The sequence below is a fragment of the Choloepus didactylus genome, chromosome 26 (assembly GCF_015220235.1).
Source record: "Choloepus didactylus isolate mChoDid1 chromosome 26, mChoDid1.pri, whole genome shotgun sequence".
Taxonomy (NCBI): domain Eukaryota; kingdom Metazoa; phylum Chordata; class Mammalia; order Pilosa; family Megalonychidae; genus Choloepus; species Choloepus didactylus.
In genome coordinates this window covers 8867542-8889213 of record NC_051332.1, presented here as the reverse complement: position 1 = coordinate 8889213, position 21672 = coordinate 8867542, and the positions used below count along the sequence as shown (strand labels likewise).

The following is a 21672-nucleotide window of genomic DNA, read 5'->3' as shown; positions in this document are numbered from 1 at the left end:
AATAATTAAAAGGAAATAGCTGAAACTGTTGAACTGCAGTCCATTATCCTTGATTCTTGAAGGTGATCATATAACTATACAGCTTATATGGTGTGGCCATGTGAATGTGAAAACCTTACGGTTCACACTTCCTTTACCTAGTGTATGGATAAATGAGTAGGAAAATGGGGATGAAAAGTAAATGAACTATATGGAGGAGGGGGGAAGGGGACATTTTGGGTGTTCTTTTTACTTTCTTTTTTATTCTTATTTTTATTTTTTGAAGTAATGAAAATGTTCAAAAATTGTGGTGATGAATGCATAACCATATGATGATACTGTGAACAATCATTTTACATTTTGGATGATTGCATGATATGTGAATATATTTTAATTTTTAAAATTTTTTTAAAAAAAGTAAATGGGGGGTCAAGGGGTATGGGATGTTTTGAGTGTTCTCTTTTACTTTTATTTTATTCTTATTTTCATTTTTATTTTTTTGATTAATAAAAGTGTTCAAAAATTTATTGTTATGTTGAATGTACAACTATATGAATAAACTCACAAGAATTGTTGTACACTTTAGATGATTGTATGGTATGTGAATATATTTCAATACATTTACATAAAAATACTTTAGCTGCATGCATTCTGTTCCTAATGTCAGTTCCTGAGCAGGTAAGGAAACTTGTTTCCAGAGCATATCAAAATCATTGACTACACCAAAGGCATATCTGTTATCAGTGTAAATGTTCACTCTTAATCCTTTATGTTTGTCAAGCTGAAGTAAGGGCTATAAATTTTGTCTGTTGTTAGAAGTTTCTTTAGGATGGGACTGCTCACAACATCTGCAATTAAGGTAAATACTGCATATCCAGGTGGTATCTGCTTTAGGGATTCAGTTTTTAATTATGACTAATCAGTAAAGATATTAGATCCAGGTTGTCTACTGGGGTTACCTTGATGTTGGGACTAGGGGAAACTATGGTTTCAAAAAGAATTAGATAGTCATGGTCAGGTGCTCCTTCATCAGGAAGTGGGAACTGAGTGTCAGGGTTTGGAGAGGAGTTTTGTGAATGTCCATATGAGAGATGTGAGTCATGCAGCACAGAGATATTGAGTTAAGGAAGAATTGAGCAAGATTTCCACAGCATGAGGAATAAAAAGGTCAAGTTGGTCCTGCATAACTATCTGCACAGTATCCTCAACAGTTTGACTGCTGCAGCCACTGATTTGAGACAAGATGTGTTTGCTCTACTTAAAGGACCTAACTTCATACTGTAGCATTCAATGAAGCTCTTGACTCCTCCATGCCCTGTGTTAATACTTCTTAAACATTTCTCTTCCTTTCATGGACATGCAGTTGGAAGAAGAGCTCATTGTGAGGTAGACCAAGGGCAGGGGTGTCTTTAAGGGCTTCCTTGAGATTATGAAAGTCATTGATCTTGTTTTGAAACAGCTCAAAGGCTCAGGTATGGGATACTTTAGGAATTCATTGAGAGGTTGACTAGAAGAGAGAGTTTTGGTATCCAATTCTGAAAATACCCACAAAGACCTAAGAATACTCTTAGCTGATTTTTGTCTGAAGTTTAGGAGAATCTTGAATAGAAGAGATACTATGGGGATCTAATAGAATCCTTTACTTGGAGAGAATGTATCTTAGATATTTGACTTATTGTTTCACAATTGGGGTTTGTTCCTAAAGGCTTTATGATCCCCAAAGATTAGTTGCTGTAGTAAATGTGGGGAGTAAACCTGAGAAGCTTTTTGTTAGGGGAACATACAAGGAGATCACCAATATTTGGCATAAGAGTATAGCCTGAGGGTAAGATTTTGTGTAAATCATTTTTAAGTGTTTGGGAAAACTGTCTCAGTGATTCTGTGAATACCTGAGGCATAACAGTCCAGGTATACAGTAATTCAGTCTATGTGAATGTGAATAGATATTGACCATCAGGCTGGAAGAGTGTACTAAAGAATGTACTTCAGACACCAGCTAAAGTGAAATGGGTAGGCCCAGGGAATCTGGGATAGGAGTGTATGAGGATTGGGGACCTTGGGACCTTGAGACCTTGGGAAGCAAGGAATGGCAATTTCATTTATTGCTCTTAGGTCATGGACAAATCTCATTCCTTTCCCATTGGGCTTTATTACAGGAGGATGGGAGTGTTGCAGGGGCTAGTGATGAGATCCTTAAGCTTTTCTGTATGAAGCCTTGAATCATGGGAGATAATCTCTTAGGGCTTCTGGTTTGAGGGGGTATTGGTAAAGTTTGAGTAGGGGTTTGGAGGGGACTAGTCAGACTAATATTAGTTCTGCACTTTTAATTTTTCCTACATCCATAGGAGGTTGGAACCAAACTCTTTAGGGATGGAAGACAGGAGAGTATTATCTGTTGATTGTTCTAGGATGAAATCAGTTTCTAAGCTTAATGTATAAAAGTGAAATATAAGTTTTTCTTGGTTTAAAAGTGATTATGGGTCAGTTAGGAATAAAATTCTTTCCCTTTTTATTTAACTTGAGATCACAATCCTATTTACTTAGAGTTTTGTCCTAATAGTTTAACTGGTGCAGTTTCACAAGGCAGGAAAGAATGCATTTCTGTAAATGGTCCTAGGATAACTGAGATTGCAGCCAATTTGGAAGTGGTTTGACCTTCATTAGAGACTGTTCCAGTTTGTTAATGCTACCATTATGCAGAATACCAGAAATGGATTGGCTTTTATAAAAGGGGTTTATTAGTTTACAAATTTACAGTACTGAGACCACAAAAGTGTCCAAACTAAGGCATCAGCAAGACAATGCCTTCACTGAAGAACCTCTGCATCCTTGCTTCTTCCTCAAGGGATGTTTATCTCTTAGCACCTAAGGGCCCTCTCTTCACTTCTCCAGGTCACACTCTGGGCTTTGTCTCTTAGCTTAGCATCTCCAAACATCCTCCTGTCTGGATTCCCAAGCATCTCTAAGCTTCAGCAAGCATTTGGGTCTGTGTCTGCTCTTAGCTTCTCTCTTAAATACTCCAGTGAACTAATCAAGACTCATCCGGAATGAGTGGGGCAATAACTCCGTGGAAATAATCTAATCAAAAGTATTACCCAAGTTGGGTGAGTCACATCTCCATGGAAACAATCAAAAGTTTCCTTCCTAATAAAAATACTAATAAATCTGCCCCCACAAGATCGCAATAAAAAACATGGCTTTTTTTTGGTGACATAATAGTTTCAAACCAGCACAGAGACCTGCACAATGGCTGCAGTGTACTCAGAGTTATGGACTGTCTATAGGCAGGGATTAGTAGCACTGACACCAGTGGTATCAGTAGATGAAATGGATGTTTATCCAATAATTTTGAGCTTTATTTCCCACTGCTGGTTAAGTGTGAGGCTGGAAGCAAACAGTTCCCTCAGATGGCAGTCAATGGCCATTACACGGTGTACGGTGTTGATTGGCAGCATTGTTGTGACAATTGATTTGTTAATTTAAACCAGTCCCTTTTTCCAGAGCTCTGTTTATTTGCAATGACTGACCCCATGATGTCTTCAAGTATGGGATGCTTTAGGAAAGGTCTAGCAATGTAATTCTAAAGCAAGTACTTTGGATTATTTCATGGCTTTTGCACCCAATCAATTTTTAAACATTTTCATTATTTAAAAAAAAATAAGAACAAGCATAAGAATGAAAATAAAAACAAAAAGAACCCCTAAAACACCACATATCCCTTAACCCCTTTTATTTATTTATTTTTGTCTCTGTTTTCTTCCACATCTGTCCATTCACTGAATAAAGGGAGTGTCAGTTAAAAGGTTTTCACAATTACACAGTCACATCTTAAAAGCTATATAGTCATACAATCATCTCCAAGATTCAAGGCTAACGAACCAGAAGAGCGTGCACTGGCTGCAAAGGTTTATTAGGTATCTTTCAGGTGCTGCCAACATGTCTGACATTGAATAAGCCACTAACCAACTCTTGGATGTGAATCTTCATGCAAACCAGAGGTCTGGACAGGTGACAGAAAGTGGCCTTAGAAGTGAGTCTGAGCATCTCCAGGTCACCATTGGAGCCACTGTACCTACTGGTTTTGATCAAACAGCTGCAGATGAAGTGACAGAGAAATTAGGATAATCATGCAAAATCAGAAAAGCCTGGGGTAAGACATATTTTGATATTTCAGTGGAAAATCTGGCTCAATGTCATTGTCTGAGATCAATTGATAACTTATTTGTGGTTGTTAAAGAATTTAAAGATTATCAGTTCAAAGAATCAAAGGAAGAAGTTTAAAGGATTTGGAAGACCTGACTGGGAAGCTTCCATGGTGAGACCCTTTGAATGTATGGAAAATCAACACCAGTTTTCAAGAAAAAAAGCATAGAAAAGTGAATCATAATTCATATAAAGGGAAGATTGATAATGGACAAGGAGACAAAATAGATGAGTGAGATGTTTAAAAAGAGTTCACTAACAACAACTTAGATGCACATATCTTAGACTACTATGAAAATCCAGCCATCAAAGAGGGGATACCAACATTAGTAGGTGATGATTTGGCATCTTCCAAAGATGGTGAGGCTGATAAAATTCAAGAGAAGAAACCAAGCCTCAAGTGCTGAAGTTTAGAGATGTATGCAATAGGGCAGGAGAGAAACCGCTTTACCTCATATGAGGCTGCAAGAGATTTAGGAAGTGCCTTTCAAGATTATTTTAAGTGGAAGGCGGACATGACCATCTTTGGTGTGGAGGTTCTTTTGAATGTCCATGATAATGAAATAGTTGTGGGCATTGCACTGACAGAAGAGGGTCTCCACTGAGGAAATATCACACATTTTGTACCTGCACCTCTTAGATCTACCCTTGCCTGTGGGATGCTCAGACTCTGTGTCCCTCAACCTACTGATATGATAGTTGATCCAATTGTGGAACAAGGGCCATAACAACAGAGGGGGCTACTGAATGGTTAACTGTTATCATATATTGGTGATAATCCATTGGCTGTGAATAAAGCAGCAAATAACATCTCATCTTTATTGGTAAAAAAACAAGTTAAAGAAAACAAACCACCCTGAGGCTTTCCCATAGATGCTGTTCAATGGGATATCTGCAATCTGCCATTAAGAAGTGGCTCTGTGGATATTATTGTAACAGATATGCCACTTGTAAAAGGGAAGGACTCAAAGAACAGAAACTGGAAACCTTATCCAGCTTGTCTTTGGGAAATGAGCCATGTCTCTAAACCTGGGACAGGTTGAGCTGTACTACTTACTCAGGACAAGAAATGCTTCACCAAGGCATTATCTGGAATGGGACATGTGTGCCAAAAGGTGAATGCTGTCTGGGTGAATATAGGGACCTTCATTCTGTAGTTTATCTTCTGAAACATACCACCAAGGCTATTGCTCATCATTCAGAAAATGATGGAGAAAGAGAAACCCCTTGGGAATGCAAAGAATGAAGACGATGCTGGAAATGTCTGCATGAAAAACCTATTTGAGAGAAAAATAGTGCAGTTTGCACTGTGTATGAACTGTCCACATCTCTGCACCCTGGTTAACAAAGGTGTGAACATTAATGTGATGGAACTGAAGAAAGTCTTATGAGGTAGCAGAGCTTTCCTTGGAGCTGTTTAGAAAGGGTAGGTGGGCAAAGAGTGTTTTTCATAAAATGATTTAAAGATGCTTACTAAAATGCTCTAGAGTTTGCATTTGGAACGTGATATTTTCAGACTCTCTAGCAGTTCCAGTTTTCCATTGTAGCCTAAAAGAAAGGAAGAAAACATACCAGAGCATCTCAGGCCACATCTCCAGTGTCCATGCAGTTTGCTTTTCAATTGCTCAAGTCCTTGTTACCTCATCCTAAAAAAAGTGAATTGTTTGTCCCACTTACAAGACCTGTAGGAAAGTTTACCACCTGCCTTAAACATTAAAATATGAACATTATACATATTAATAGATAGAATTAAAATAGAAGATTAGGGTTTAATCCTGGGAATTGCAAAGATACTGAACTTGTTAATAGTAGTACAGATCATTTCTGTTTCTAAATAGAAGTAATTTTATAGATAGAAAGATGGTATGGGAAAAATAAGCCTAATTAAAACAATTTTTTTCTTGCAGTACACAAAAGATGTGTGTTACTTTTAAAAGCCAAACATAAAATCTGTTAAAGTAAGAATATTTGTTGGTCTCTTAAAGGAACTATTAGAACAAAGAAATGTATAATCATAGGATATTGTCTCTACTGAGGAATCTGATAATGAGTTTGCTGACCTCTTCTCTCTATGCTGCTTTCACACACCACTTGACGTTTTCTGTTCTGATGGTGAAGAATCAGTTATTCCTTCTGATATAGAAGCATATTTAACAGAACTTTTACCTAAAAACACTCAAGTACAATTTCCAAATGATAAAAAGTGGAAAGGCCTTACTATAATAACTGGGATGGCTGATTCATATCCTTCAAGTCCTATATTAGAAGATTATACTGAAGGAGAAGCTAAACAGTTAAAAAGGCTGTTAATATTTTCAGGAAAGCAGAAAGCCCTTCTCAACTTTCTTAGATATAGATAACATGTAATCATCTTGTCCTCTGTGAAAACAGGATGGGCTGTAGGTGTTACTTTAATCATAGATAAGTCATAAATAATGTATCAAGGTTGAATACAGTCCTAATCAAATTTATGCTTCTCAATATTATGTAATGGCTAAACTGATTATTGAATGAAATGAGAAAACTGTATAAACAAGTTAGAGACAAGTAATAGTAATCCCTTTTCTACTTAAATTTTACATAAGTAAAAGTATGTTATATTGTTCTTACAGAAGTCATAGATTAATTAGTAAAACTATTATCAGTAGAGTTTTACAGTCATTCAAGGCTAAGTCTCTGATAAAATTGTGGACACCCTTTAATCTTGAACCAATCATGGGTCAAGATTCTTCACTTTGTGAGTCACTCATGTTCAGGACACACCATTTAATGTAAAAAATAGAATATGAGTTAAAGTATTCTAAATCAATATGCTATACATTTTCTATAACTCAGACAAGGAGAAGCTCCCTGATCCCATGCTGAGCTGTGTCTGGAGGAGTGGAGGCTCCCAGGCATGGTAAAGAATCAATTAATTTTTACATTGTAAACTTGTTCCTTTTACCTTAAGTGTTCTTTTTGTAACAATGTGTTGAAGTTAAATTCTTGTCTTGAGTGTTCCTTACTTTTAAACTATTGTCTGTCCCTATACTCTGAATTGAGTGGGAGGTTGCTTGATGAAGCCCAAACTGACTGAATCATGGCCTGGTAAGGCTCAGGCCTTTTCTAACAGAGATTGTAAGTTTGAGATGTAAAAAGACAAACTTATGACAGTATATTTCAGTGAAAACTTTTACTTTTTGGGTCAGTGTAAATTCTATTTATTTTTTCTCTTGAACAACTTTTCACATTTAGTTTCTTTTCCAGTTGGAGTCCTTTCTGAGATGGTTTTATGGAAAATGAAATAATGTCAATGTTTAACCTTTGTGGAAACAGTGCCTGCCTGAGGCAAAGAGCAGTTGAGATTTTATGTGGAATTGTTTTATAGTATTCTAAGTTTATTTTGGAGTTTCTGGCTGCATTCTCTTTAGATTTTCAGTGTCATGTTAGTAATTTAATAGTATTACTCGTATTACCTTCTGATGTCTCACATTTAGAATAAAAACACAGTCCTTCCTTCCCTTTTAAGGAAAAAAAAAACAGTTCATATTAGCAACTGAGCCAGCAGTCCCAGTTTGGTCTCTTTCTGATATACTAACCCACACTTGAGCCTGAAATAGAAATAAACACATTTATATAGGATTCATATCCCAGATTGGAGTTTTTACCAACAATAGAATGAACAGCAGCATGAATTATGGGCAAAAATAAATAAAACCTTTCATGTCTGATGAAAGGGAAACTATTTAACCTCACACTAAAGGATTATCAGAAGTCCACTACAGTACACAGCCACTAAGTGCAGGAACCATGTGTATTTCCAACAATGTTACCAAGTGCCTTGGCATAGTACCTGCCACAGAGTGGGCATTTAGTAATTGTTGAATGAATTAATTAATATTTTTATATATTGGCTGAATTTGGAAGAAAATGTGTCAATTTTGTGCTTGATTCACTGCTGCTTTCCTACCACAATAAAATATAAGCAGACCAAATCCAAAAAGAAAAAAGAATTGAAGCTACTAGATTATAGTTTAACAGTTTCAAGTATTACCTTCTAGCTATTCCAATACACTAAAACTAAAAATGGATATCTATATAGCACATAATAACCTCCAGAATGACCTCATGACACTATTCAAAATCTCTCAGTCAATGAAACACTATTTTGTTCCATTCTCTTCCCCCATTTGGTCCATGAAATCTTTCTCAATGCCATGGTTCCAAGGCCAGAATCATCCCCAGGAGACATGTCCCAGATTGTGAGGGAGATTTACACTCCCTGGGAGTCATGTCCCACAAAGGGTGGGGGGAAGTGGTTTCACCTGCTGAGTTGGCTTTGAGAGAGAGGCCACATCTGAGCAGCCTTATTCTGGGTTCTCTAGGGAACCAGAATTAACAGGAGATATCTGTAAATATGAGATTTTTGCAAGTGGCTCATGCAGCTGTGGGGATGCATGAGTTCAAATTCCATAGGGCAGGATGTACAAGACCAAATTCCATAGGGCAAGCAGTGAGCTGGCAACTCCAATGAAGATCTTCAATGAAGTCTTCAGGGGAGGCTGACTGGCTGAGGAAGAGCTGAAAGTTCTCTCTATTCCCTTAAAAGTCTCCAACTGATTGGATTAAATCCAACTGATTGAATTCTCTCATTGCAGAAGACACTCCCTTAGTTGATTGGAGATGTAATCAGCTACAAGTGTAATAAATTGACTGCTTATTTAATAAACCAGCCAGGGCATACTTGACAAGACAACTGGGTACCATCATCACCTGGCCAAGATGACTCAAGAAATTAACCACCCCAGGGAGCGACTCTTAGGCATGATTAAAAATTGGCTTGGCTTCTCCTTTGCAGGAATACATTTCATAAGGGCATGCTCCATGACTGAGGGCTTGGCCTATTAAATTATTAGTTCCCAATGTTTGCAAGAATATCAGGAATTTCCCAGGTAGGGAGGTTTAATATTTCCAGATTTTTCCCCAGTTGTTAAAGGGGGCTTTGCAAATACTTTTTATTCTCGGCCCACATCACTCTTGGAAGTATCAGGGCATCAACCAGCCTGTACAAACCAACAAAATCTCACTCTCTTTTCAAAGTTCCATGTAAGTAGGGTGTTCAAATAAACTGACCTTACAAGTTAAATTAGTTTGCTAGAGAAAATATAAATTTTGCACCAAATAAACTTCTCTTTTTTGGTCTCACACAGAATTTGAATTTTATAACACTGTCAGTATTGTCCTTTACCCTTCAGTCTGCTTTTCCTTACTATTAAGCAGATCAGCTTCATTCATATCTCTAATTGAAGCCTGATCTATTTTTCAGCTTTTTTAGCAGTTGCTGTATAGGGTAATGCTGACTTTCATAGCTTTAGAACTCTAGTTCTGAGTCTCAGGTGTCATGCAGATACCCAAAGTTCAAGAGACTGACCAGGTTATACACAAAAAGCCCAGAATCCCAGAATTTAGAAATAACTAACAACTCAGCAATAGTTGTGAGTGCTGTAAGAGCTTATAATCTAGGAGCCTTTACAATAAGTCTTCCCCTGATAACCTATGTTCAATTCAATTCTCAGAATTTGGGTACTATATTTGGTCCATATTATTGAAGCATTATAATATTAGTCTTCTTGTCTCTGGCTTCTTTCACTCAACAAATTGTCCTCAAGATTCATTCATCTAATTACATGCCTCACAACTTCTTTCTTGTAGCTCCTAAGTATACCATTGTATGTATAAGCCACAGGTCACCCTTCCATTCTTCAGTTGATGTACCCTTAGACTACCTTCATCCATTGCAAATCATAAATACTGCCACCATCAACTCCAGTGTGCAAATGTCCATTTGTGTCCCTGTTTTCAGTTCTTCTAAATATATACCCAATAACGGGGTTGTAGGAACACATGGCAACCCTATACTTGGCCTCCTGTGGAAACACCACACTGCCCTCCAGATGGACTGCACCATTCTACTTCCATACCAAGAGTGAATAGATATAACCCTCACTCCATGTTTTCTCCAGCACTTGTATCTTTCTGTTCATTTTTAAACAGTTTAATTCACACACCATGCAATCCATCTGTGCTGGTTTGAATGTATTATGTCCCCCCAAATGCCATTATCTTTGATGCAATCTTGTGGGGGCCAATGTATTAGTGTTGATTAGATTGGAATTCTTTGATCGAGTGTTTCCATGGAGATGTGACTGAATCAACTGTGAGTGAAATATTTGATTGGATAATTTCCATGGGGGTGTTTCCCTACCCACTCATGGGGAACATTAATTGGATCACTGGAGTCATATAAAGGAATTCAAAGACAGAACGGCCTCAGAGCAACTGAGAGTGACATTTTGGAGAGAGCTGCAACTTACAGAGACATTTTGGAGATGGCCTATGAAAGCAGATTTTTGCTCCAGAGAAGCTAATAGAGGACAAACTCCCCAAGAACAACATTTTGAAGAATGCACAGGAGCTGAGAAAAGAGCTGAAACATAACCCAGGATCAGCAGATGCCAGCCACATGCCTTCCCAACTAACAGGTTTTCTGGATGCCAATGGACTTTCTCCAGTGAAGGTACCCTTTGTTGATGCCTTACCTTGGACACTTTATGGCCTTAAGACTAGTTTTGTAACCAAATAAACCCATTTATAAAAGCCAATCCATTTCTAGCATTTTTCAAAACAGTAGCATTAGCAAACTGGAGCACCACCCTAAGTAAACAATCAGTGGTTTCTGGTATAATCACATAATTATGCATTCACCACCACAGTCTACATGAGGTCATTTCTATTTCTTCCACAAACAAAGAAGAGAGAAAAAGAATAAAAAATAAAAATAAACAAAATAAAATGAAAAGGAAAAAAAAAAACAACAAGAACACAAAGAATCCCATACCCTTCCCTTATATCCCACCCTTATTCATATTTAGCTTTGGTATATTGACTTTATTACATTTTATGGAAGTATGTTACAATGTTACTGTTAACTATCAACTGTAATCTGTATTGATTGTATTTTTCCATATAGCATCCCATTGTCAAAACCTTGTAATGTTAGAACTCATTTGTTCCCCCTCATGCATAAAAAAACACTCTTATATCTGTACATTTAATCATCATTGTCCACTTTAGATTTTGTTAAGTTATACAGTCCCAGCCCTTATCTTCTATCTTTCCTTCTGGTGTCATACATGACACTAGACTTCCTTATCCATCCCTATTAACACTCAGCCTTGTTCATCATACTTACAATATTGTGCTACCAGCTACCATTTTCTCTTTTGAATTTTATATGTCATATCTTATTTTATTTTTATTTTTTCTTTCTCTCTTTGTATCCTTACTGAAATTCTTCATTTCTACACTATTCTCTAAACCTCTCTCTACTGTGTTTTGCTATCTGCTGATAGTGATCCTTTTAATATGTCTTGTAGAGCAGGTCTATTTTTCAAAAAGTCTCTTAGTGTTTGTTTGTCTAGAAATATTTAAAACTCTTCCTCAATTTTGAATGACTGTTTTGCCAGATATAGAATTCTTGGTTAGCAATATTACTCTTTGGTATCTTAAATATATCATACCATTGCATTCTCACCTCCATGGTTTCTGCTGAGAAATCCACACATAGTCTTATCAAACTTGCATTCTATGTGATGGATTTCTTTTGCTATTTTCAAAAGTCTCTCTTTTTCTTTGGCATTTGACAATCTGATTAGTGTCTTGAAGTAGGTCTTTCCAGATCTGTTATGTTAGGGGTATGCTGTGCTTCTTGGATATGGAACTTTATGTCTTTCATAAGTGATGGGAAAGTTTCCATGATTTTTCCTCCATTATTCTTTCTGCCCCTTTTCCATTCTCTTCTCCTTCTGGGACACCCATGACATGTATATTCATGTACTTCATGTTGTCAGTCAGTTCCCTAAGACTCTGCTTATATTTTTCCATTATTTTCCCTGTCTGTTCTTTTGTGTGTAGGATTTCAAATTCCTGTACTTTAGTTCCTGAATCCATTGTTCTGACTCTTCAAATCTGCTGATGTAAGTCTCCATTTTGTTTTTCATCTCTTCTATTGTGCCTTTCATTCCCATAAGTTCTGTCAATTATTTTCAACTTTTGAGTTCTTATTTATGTCTGTCCAATGTCTTCTTTACAACCTTCATCACTTTTGCCATATCTTCCCTCAACTCATCAGTTTGATTTTTAATTGATTTAACATGTTTCTTTGAACATCTGTAATTAGTTGTTTCAATCCTGTATCTCATTTGAAGTGTTAGTTTGTCTCTTTAACTGGGTCATATCTCTATTTCTCCAAATGTGACTCATAATTTTTGGTTGATGTCTAGGCATCCGATTTCCTTGATTAGTTTTTCTAGAGGTCATTTTCACTCTTTTATCTAGGGTTTCTTGTTGGTTCACTTTGTTCTCTATCTGTTCTTTGCTGTTTGGTTCAACTTATTCTAGACCTCTAGCATAGCTTCCATTTGATTAGAATTTCTCAGCTTTTGTTATTCTTGTTCTTCCCCTGCCTATTTTTTTGAGAAGAGTCTACCCAGATAACATTGACTCCAATCAGATTTTCCCAGAAGAGATGGGCCCAGGTCTCAAGAGGAGGGTGTAATCACTATCAAGTTTCCCTGAGGAAACTTCCCTGAGAATGAGACCCAGCATGTTGCCAGACCTTCCTGTGAGCACTCTACACTCTACTTTTCCTATTCTGCTCAGCAGGTGGCACTTGTATCCCACAGGTCCCTCTGGCATAAAGAAATGTGGTGCCTTTAAATCTCAGCAGACCCTGTTCCTGCTAGGAGCATGGTTGAGATGGAAGCATAAGGAGAAGGTAAGATTAAGTTGTTTCTGTTTTTTTTTTCCAGGCCCAGGGGTTTGAAATCTCTGAGGGAGGGCCACCAAATGAGCTGGTCCCTGCCCCATTTTCTTGGGGAGGATACACCCTTGGGTGAATTATCTCCTTCACTGATTCCTTACTTTGTCTCTCAGACCTACCTTAATTCCCCTTGCCTGGGTCAATGCTGATAATTGAAAATTCCTGAGACTTTCTCTAATGAACTACTTAGAATAGTTTTCCAAAAAATAAAGAATGAAAAACAAAGAAAAAATCCACATTACAGAGTCAGTCCCTGTCCCCACAGTTTGCCAGTCAAGAGCCAGATTTGTTTACCCAGTTCTATGTGTAACTTTTCTTGGGGTACAGGCCTTTTCCAATATTCTAAGCTCAGCTAATTCCAAATGCCTCTGTTTTTATTCATTTTTAATAAGCCCCACCTTGTTTCTGCCAAGAGAGACCTCAGGGTTCCTTTCCTTTTTGCTCTGGGTTTATCTGTGCTTGTAGCTTGTATTAAATAGTCCAAATTTATTAAATAAAATTGCAATTGGGGCTTGGTTGAGATAACTTCCCTTGCTCCAAGTAAAGACTGCTTCTTTTTTTCCCACAGGGAAGTTTTCTAACTTAGCCACTTGTGTGAGTGGGTGAGGGAAACCAATTCTGCCATTTCAGTGACTTTACTTGTAGTTGTATGCTGAGATCTCAGCCATTCCACCCATTCCATACTGGTGTATGATGTGTGTCCGGTCATGGATGTCCCAGAAGTTGTCCTTCCAGACTATTTACTAGTTGTTCCTGGATGTTTACTAGGTGCTCTAGAGGACTAACTAAACTCTACACCTCCTTATTCCACCATCTTGTCTTGAAAATCTAAGATATGTTGATGTTTACCCTGTTTGAAGCCTTGGACATTTGCCCATCAATATTGTAGAGAATGACCTTAGTAATGGCATCTAATGATTATGCAGATATAATTTAACTCAATCTAGAACAAGGGAAGACTCATTGATGGTCATATTTGCTATTTGATATTCTAGTCCAATTTTGTTCTTCTATGGACACAACTATATATGAATGCATTGATATAGACTGACAGGCAGGTTGATAGGTCTGAATTAAGATACAAAATTTTTAGAGTCTTCCTTTGACTTGGGAAATTGTTCAGTTGTGTCCCAAATTCAGTCTTAGAACAGGGGGTGTTGTGTTGGTAACTTGGTCAGTTTTCTGAGTGCCATCAGATTTGGTATTTCCTTCAGGTTTTATCTTGAAAAGGGATTTGAAGATGGGGTTCAGAGTCAAAGGACATTTATATAGTGAAGAAAATGAAGAGATGGTGGGCTCAAAAGTGTAAAGTGGCAAATTAGAAGACAGACATTGTTGAGCAGAAGTTATAGATAGGAGAATTTTGGATAGGCATAATGATTTTAGTTCCTCATTAGCTTGAGATAATTTAGAGACAGTGTCTTTTAGGGATGCAATTTTAGAATCTTGAGGCCTCTATATACCAATTGAAATAAGCACCTCATTGTTCTTGTCTATTTATAACCACAAGTATTCAATTGCATTTGTAAAAACACAAGTCTTGATTAATTAGATCACAGGGTGATGATGGGGGAGAGGAGAGAAGGAAAGTAACAGAGGGGATTGGGACTTACCTAACTTAGGCTTCCACAAAAGACAATGGAGAGTGAAAAGAAAAGGGTCTAGGCTTTACCTTTATTGTGGCCATGGGGAAATGAGTGGGGTTTTCCTGTTGATGAAGAGGATTTGCAGCTTTACAATGTGGTAGCGGCCATTTGGGAAAGCTGAAGGCAGCACCTATCATCTAGGCCATATAGTGGTACATTGCAAGGTCAGGGGTAAATACAGTGGTCACTTAAAATTGTAAATTATGACTAGGCCAGACAAGATGAGAAAGCACATAATATAATTTATTTTACACCATTGCACTGCTCATTGCAGAAGAGAGGTTGCAATGGTGGGTCCTTGTTCATGGACAGGATTGCCCAGGGACTGGCCCAATCTGTGATTTTGGAACGGCCCTCACACTGTGAAAAGAGGGGGATATGCTTGGACCTGGAATGGGTTGGGTATCTCTAGGCACACCAAAATCTCCATGGGTGAAACAGAGAAAGGAGAGAGAGCACTCCTCCTTATGCCACTTAGGGGAGGGGGTCTTTAGAAAAAATGAAAGAAACAGTGACTGATTATCATTAAATAACACTGTAAATGATGATTAATATTAATGAATAAGCTGCAATATTTTAGTCTGAATCCAGGTAAGAAGCATGACTTTGTTCGTTTTCACCATCATCAAACCTTATTTCTATAATGGATTCCATTTTGCCTTAGCAGCAGAGCCCTGACTCAGGTTTATCTCATTCAGGTCCACTCTCCCTCCTTGCTGTCATCTGCAAGTGAAGAAACCTGCTGGCAGTGAGTTTTTACAGAGGGCACCTGTTCAACATTGACTTCCTCTTTGTTCTCAGAGGAGTGGTTCAACCTGATGTCTATGAGTGAGCTCCTGAACTCAGCCATGAAGTCTCCAAGGAGCAGGAACTCTGCTATTTTCAGCTTCCACCATGGAAAATTGCAAGATTCTACATATGTCAGTCTCAACCATGGGAAAGCCTGTTGGGTGTATTTGGCATGGTCACACACATAGCCTCTTCCACTCTTCTACCCCTGCCTGGTGTTGGGGAAAGCACTCATGGGGATGCTCCACTTCTAGGGCCATGGATTTCTGCAAACCTCAGTTCTCCCAGGGCATGACTGTGTCAGTGGGCACAGGTTTTATAAGGAATCCTCAACACCCTGTAATGATCTTGCTATCTACAGAACCCTCAACTCCCTCTCATGCTCATGCTTCCTGGTTTACTCTTCCCTTCCCCAGGTCAAAAGATTATTGCCTTCTCTAGGGCTGCAGAACAGTGTCCCACACCATCACTGTCCCTGCCTTGGCATCAGCCTCATACCCTGAATCTTGGGGAAATTCCTTTCTTCTCACAAACCTTTGAACTAAATCTATTGGTGATGATATGTGTTTCAGAATTTTATTTGAAACTTGAAAGTAAGTACTGATGCTTTTTGTTATTGTGTATTTTGTAACAACTGATTCCATATTGCTACCTGAATGGTACAAGGGAAATAATGAGAGAATCTCTGGGAAAGAAAAATAGATCAGCACACATTCTCAAAAGGCAGTTTTATTTGCTTGAAAACATTTATCTGAAGGCAAAGGACCAACATACTCTTTCTATTTGCAGAAAGGAGGAAAAAACATTGGAAACTCATGGAGGAACCATTCCAAAAAGTGGAGGGGTGTTGTTTTGTGGAAGGCAGATAGATATAGAGACAGAGAGGCCTGGGTATGGACCGAGGGGTTAAGAGAGGAGGATCCTCACAACTGCCTGTGAGACTCATGGGTGCAGATGGAATGAAATGTGGTGTAATCAAATGGTTCTTGTGTAGCATCCTCTGGATTTTGTATCCTTGTGTGCCTAAGATTAAGATTTTCCCTTAATAATATACCAAGTGTACCTTCCTTCCCTTTAGAACAGCAGGGTAGAAATTAAAGAAGACAGCTGCATTTGGCAGGAATACAAATTATGTAGGCATCTTCGGGAAGACTTGAGAACATTGTTGCACTTTGTTGGGTGCTGATACAGATAATCCAACATCTGTGCAGAGGCTCACTTTGATCCGTCTGTATACTTCTGAAAAGAGCAGCATGAAGCTGAGGATGTCACCACCTCCATTTTTGTCTCCAGGTCCCATGATATATCTGTGCTATACATAGGGTTGGATGGAATGAAAATTATGCCACCACCATGAAAAGATGACTAGGTGGTGGTCACACTTGTCTGAGGCTTGGACTTTCTCAGCACAGCTGAGAGCCTCCACCCAGAGACTTGGGTCATTGCTACTCCTCATTGTCCCATCTGACACACACCCCACAGGCAGCACCTAGTGTTTCTTGAAGTCAGTATATATTAACCTGTACCCACACTTTCTCCTAATAGCTAGAACTGACATGGGCACCCATTTGTGAATTGTAACCTGTAACAATTGTCCTTGAGCTCAGGAGCCCTGCCTGATGTCCCCTGACCAAGGCCTTCATGGGGATATTTTCCATCTCACTGAAGACACCTAGAAGTCACTTTTGCTTCTTTTTCTTCTCCCCAGTTTAAGCACAGTTGGATTTGGGAAGGAAACAGTGGGTAGCTCTACCAATCTAATTCAGTTCTAAACTGATTTGATTTCATTAAACTATAATAGTAGCTGAGAACTGAACAGTGATGAAGTCTGAAAACAGGTGAGTAATATTTGCAATGTTTAGTTCTAGGTTGTTAGTGTGTGGTCATTGCAGGAAAAGTGAGCAGCACATAGCACAGACTAATGGATTTGTATAATAGCTGAGACTCACAGGACTGGCAATGGGCTGTATTATTCCACTGTCATTGGGGTGAATGTATTTTGCATGTGTGTCCACACCTTGTCTGCCTCTTCTCCCTGCTCACTGCCATTCCTTCCATCAAGGCTGCAATGTGCTTATTCTGGCCAAACAGATGTCAGTGGCAGATGTTTTCCCCAGAATGAGCCAGAACATCACAGTTTGCCCTTGTTGTGCCTTCTTTCTTCTCTCTGCAATGTGATTGCGTCAAAGGCTCCATGCTCCAAAGATGTGGAGCAGAACAACATAGGAGCCTGTCTATCAATTTCTGCATTGGGTCACTCCACCAGTCCAAGAATGCCTTCCTCCAGACCTCCTTTGTGTGGAACAAAAATATTCCCATGTAATTTATGCCATGGATGTTAGACTTTCTCTGATATAATCCTAATCTACAGAAGAAACCAGGCTTCTATAGAGAAGAGATCATTTGCAGTAGCAGTCCCCAGAAAAGACTCAAAGGACAATAGGGCAGTGGAGGACAAGAGAACTGATCTCCAACTTGCCAGATTTGTCAAATTTCATCTTCCTGAGACACTCAAATGAGTGAGTTTGCATCTGTGGGAAAGACTGTTTAGACTTTGACATCATTGATGGAGAAAACTAGTGGAGCCTGGAAAATTTTCCCTGCTGGGTTTTGAAATTGCCCAGGACTAGCAACTCTTATTTTTTCCAATTTAACACTTTCAGAATGGGAATGTCTATTTGCTACATGTCCTACCATTTAATTTTAGAAAATGTTGACTTGTTTTATACTTACACAATTCCATAGATGAAGAGAAAATTTGCAGCTAGATAGACCATATCAACAGGATTACCCATGATTTAGGTGATGCAGTTTAGGTCTATGGCTCTGATAACATTTAAATGAGATTTTGTACTTAGTGTTGTTGCTGTAATGGGTTGAAATGTGGGAGTATTTTGGTATGGAGTGAATGTATTTTGCATGTGGTACAGACATAAACTGGGGAGGGGGGGCAAAGAAATGGGTTGAATAATGTCCCAAGAGAAATATATCTACCAGGAACCTGTACATGTGGCCTTATTTGTATAGGTTCTTTGCTGATGTAATTAACTTAAGGATCTCACCTCAATCCAATAACTGGTTTCTTCATTACAGAAATGAGGGGGCAACATGGACACAGAGGGAGACTCAGGAAATATGGCCACACAATGAAGAGGTGGGGATTTGAGTGATGCTCAAGCCAGGGATCAGCAGGAGCCACCCACAGCTGGAAGAGCAAGGAGGAATTCTCTCCTAGACCCCTACGGGGGTGTGATCCTGCAAAAATCTTGGTTTTGGAATTCTAGCTTCCAGAACAATGCATGAATAAATTTCTGTTAATCCACCTAGTTTTTGTAAGTGTTACAACTTTAGAATGAAGACTCAGCACAAAACTCTCACTCCAGGAATCAGCAATGGGAACCCTAACCCCTGTGTCATAGACTTCCTCCCCATCCCACCACACTGATCATAACCACCTAAATCAAACCCTCCCCACATGAATAAGACCTACATTGGAGCAAAAAATCACATATTATGAGTTGAAAATCCACCTTTATAAGAGAAAGGAGGGGAGATTTGAGACACACACACAAAGGGAGACACAGGTAAGATGGCCACATGATGATGAAGCAGGGATTGGAGTGATGCTCAAGCCAAGGGTCACCAGGAACCACACACAACTGGAAGAGCAAGGAGGAATTCTCTCTTAGACCCCTAGGAGTGTGTGACATGCCGATATCTTGGATTTGACATTCTAGCTTCTAGAACAATGAGAGAATAGTTTTGGAAATTGTTGCAACTTTAGAAATGAATATACCACATGAAACCCCACTCAAGAACCAAAAATATGGGAACCCAAACCCCTGTACCACAGACTTACTCCCCATTCCCCCATACTAAACATAGCCAGGTATCCCAAAGCCCTTCCCACATAAGTAAGACCACCATTGGAGCAAAGCATCACACCTCATTAGGTGGGTAAACCACATTTTATGAAATGTGGATTAAAGTATTTAAAATGGTTCATGAAGAACCTGGTACACCTGAAGCTATGGGTTTGTGTAGGCTACAGATGTAACTCAAATTAATTCATATGGGCCATTTTATGTGAACAAGCTAGCAGTCAGACCATGATGTGCCACTAGACACTTCTCCAGATGGGAGTGATTCATTTCAGGGAGTTTTTAGGTCAGGGAGCCCCATCCAGGGCAGAACATGGCAGAGATGCATCCTGCATGAAGGGTCACCTATTGCAGATGGTGATGTTTGTCTGGGCCTGAAGTTAGCATCCTGGGTTACAGAACACAGGAAGTCTAGTTACCCAGCACTCCACAGGGCAGAACAAAGTGACATTTGTGGCTCAGAAGATGATGGAATCTTTGAGGGGAGGCAGCATTTGGGCTGGTTTTGAATGTAAACTGAGTGTGTACTGAGGGGAGGGGGTTCCTGGGCAAAGAGACTTCAGTGGACAACTGCACTGGTGGTTGAATTGCTTAGTGGAGGTATTGCATTAGTGGGACAATGTATGTGGAGAAGGAGGTCAGATACCAGTACAGCTGGTCAGCACTTTCATTTAGAGCTTGGGATGTGAGGAATGGTTAGCAACTTCTAAGGAAGACTGGATCAGGAGAGGCCTAGTGGGGAGCTTTAAGTGCTGGGGCTTTCTGAGAGTTCACCTGGAGCCTGGAATATTTCCCAGAATGAAAGGGAAGTGCCTTTCAGGAACTAAATCTTCTTCCATAGACACAACGCCCACTATGAGCTCACATCTTGAGATACCATGGAGAAGCCAATGCATCATATCCACACAGTTCCAGTAAACCAACCAACCCAGGAAGCCCTTACCAACTTGGCCAGCACCCACATCTGAGGATGATTTTGCTAAAAGAGTGATAGCTGGTATTACTTCTTCTATAAGCATGGTCTTCAGAAAAAGAGCATAGGACAAAACAGGATAGTAGAGTGGCATTTAATGTCTACAAAAGGAGAAGAGTTTCCCTAGGGCTGCCTTGACCTCCTTGTTCCTCAGTGTGTAGATGAGTGGGTTTAGGGTGGGGCTCACAGTTGTGTAAAGCACTCCAGCCAGTTTGTTTCTCTCAGGTCTGTAGCTAGAGGCTGGACTGATGTAGGCACAGAACACAGCTGAGTAGTAGATAAAGACCACAATGAGGTGAGAGGAGCAGGTGGAGAAGGCCTTCCACTTCCCCTCAGCTGAGCGGATGTGTAGGATGCTGGAAATAATGTAGCCATAGGACACCAGGGTGAGCAGGAAGTTGATGCATCCATAGAAGGCATCAGTCAAGATAGTCATGAAGCTGTTTATATAGGTGGGACTGCAGGAGAGCAGCAGAAGTGGGGGGATCTCACAGAAGAAGTGAGTGATGATGTTGGGGCCACAGAAGGACAGCTGTGCCATCAGACCAGTGTGGATGGAGAATACCAGGGCACAGACAGCCCAGACTGCAACAGTTAGCACCAGGCAGACCCGTAGACTCATCAGGGTCCCATAATGCAGTGGCCAGCAGATGGCCACATAACGGTCATAGGCCATTACTGTGAGTAGCAGCAGCTCAGAAGACAGAGACAAGGCAAGAAAGAAAAGCTGGGACATACACCCCTGAAAGGAGATGGTGTTTCCCTCCAAGGCCAGGCCTGCCAGCACCTTGGGCAGCACAGAGGAAGTGCAGATGATGTCCATGGTGGCCAGGTTCAACAGGAAAAAGTACATGGGGCTGTGGAGGCCAGAGCTGCAGGTGATGATGGTGATGATCAGAGTGTTGCCCATGAAGGCCATGGTGTAGAGGAAGAAGAAGCAGCCAAGCAGGGGAAGCCGCAGCTCTGGGTGCTCTGCAAACCCCTGCAGAATGAACTCTGTCACCAGTGTCTGGTTGAACTTACCAAAGTGACCAGGCATGACTCCTGAGCTTGACTCCATGTGGTCATCAGTGCTGACCCCTCCTCCTGGAAACTCTGCAGAGGTGAATTGACACTTGTTTCAAGCTTATGTTTTATCGTGACTATTTTGGAAACCACCATAATCACAGAAAGGGAAGGAGTTAACTGGTTTAATTGATGAAGGCCCATTAATTTCCTCAACCACCTCCCACCACAATGCTTGTCTGAAAACCACATGTTTTTCAATGAAAGTCTTGCCATTTTCCCCTTGAAAAGTTTGCCATCTACATTTATGTTCTTGTTGCCATGTGCCTTCATCCT

The 21672-nt window shown here is 39.6% G+C and overlaps 1 protein-coding gene and 1 pseudogene across 1 annotated transcript; one reads left to right on the top strand and one right to left on the bottom strand.

The window, feature by feature from the left end:
• The first annotated feature begins 3915 nt into the window (after window positions 1-3915).
• Window positions 3916-5428, top strand: LOC119520819 (annotated as a pseudogene).
• Window positions 5429-20425: 14997 nt separating this feature from the next.
• On the bottom strand, window positions 20426-21391 carry LOC119520735 (olfactory receptor 13A1-like). The gene has a single exon (XM_037818694.1). It carries the CDS (start codon window positions 21389-21391, stop codon window positions 20426-20428), a length of 966 nt encoding a protein of 321 aa, XP_037674622.1.
• Between the last annotated feature and the right edge of the window lie 281 nt (window positions 21392-21672).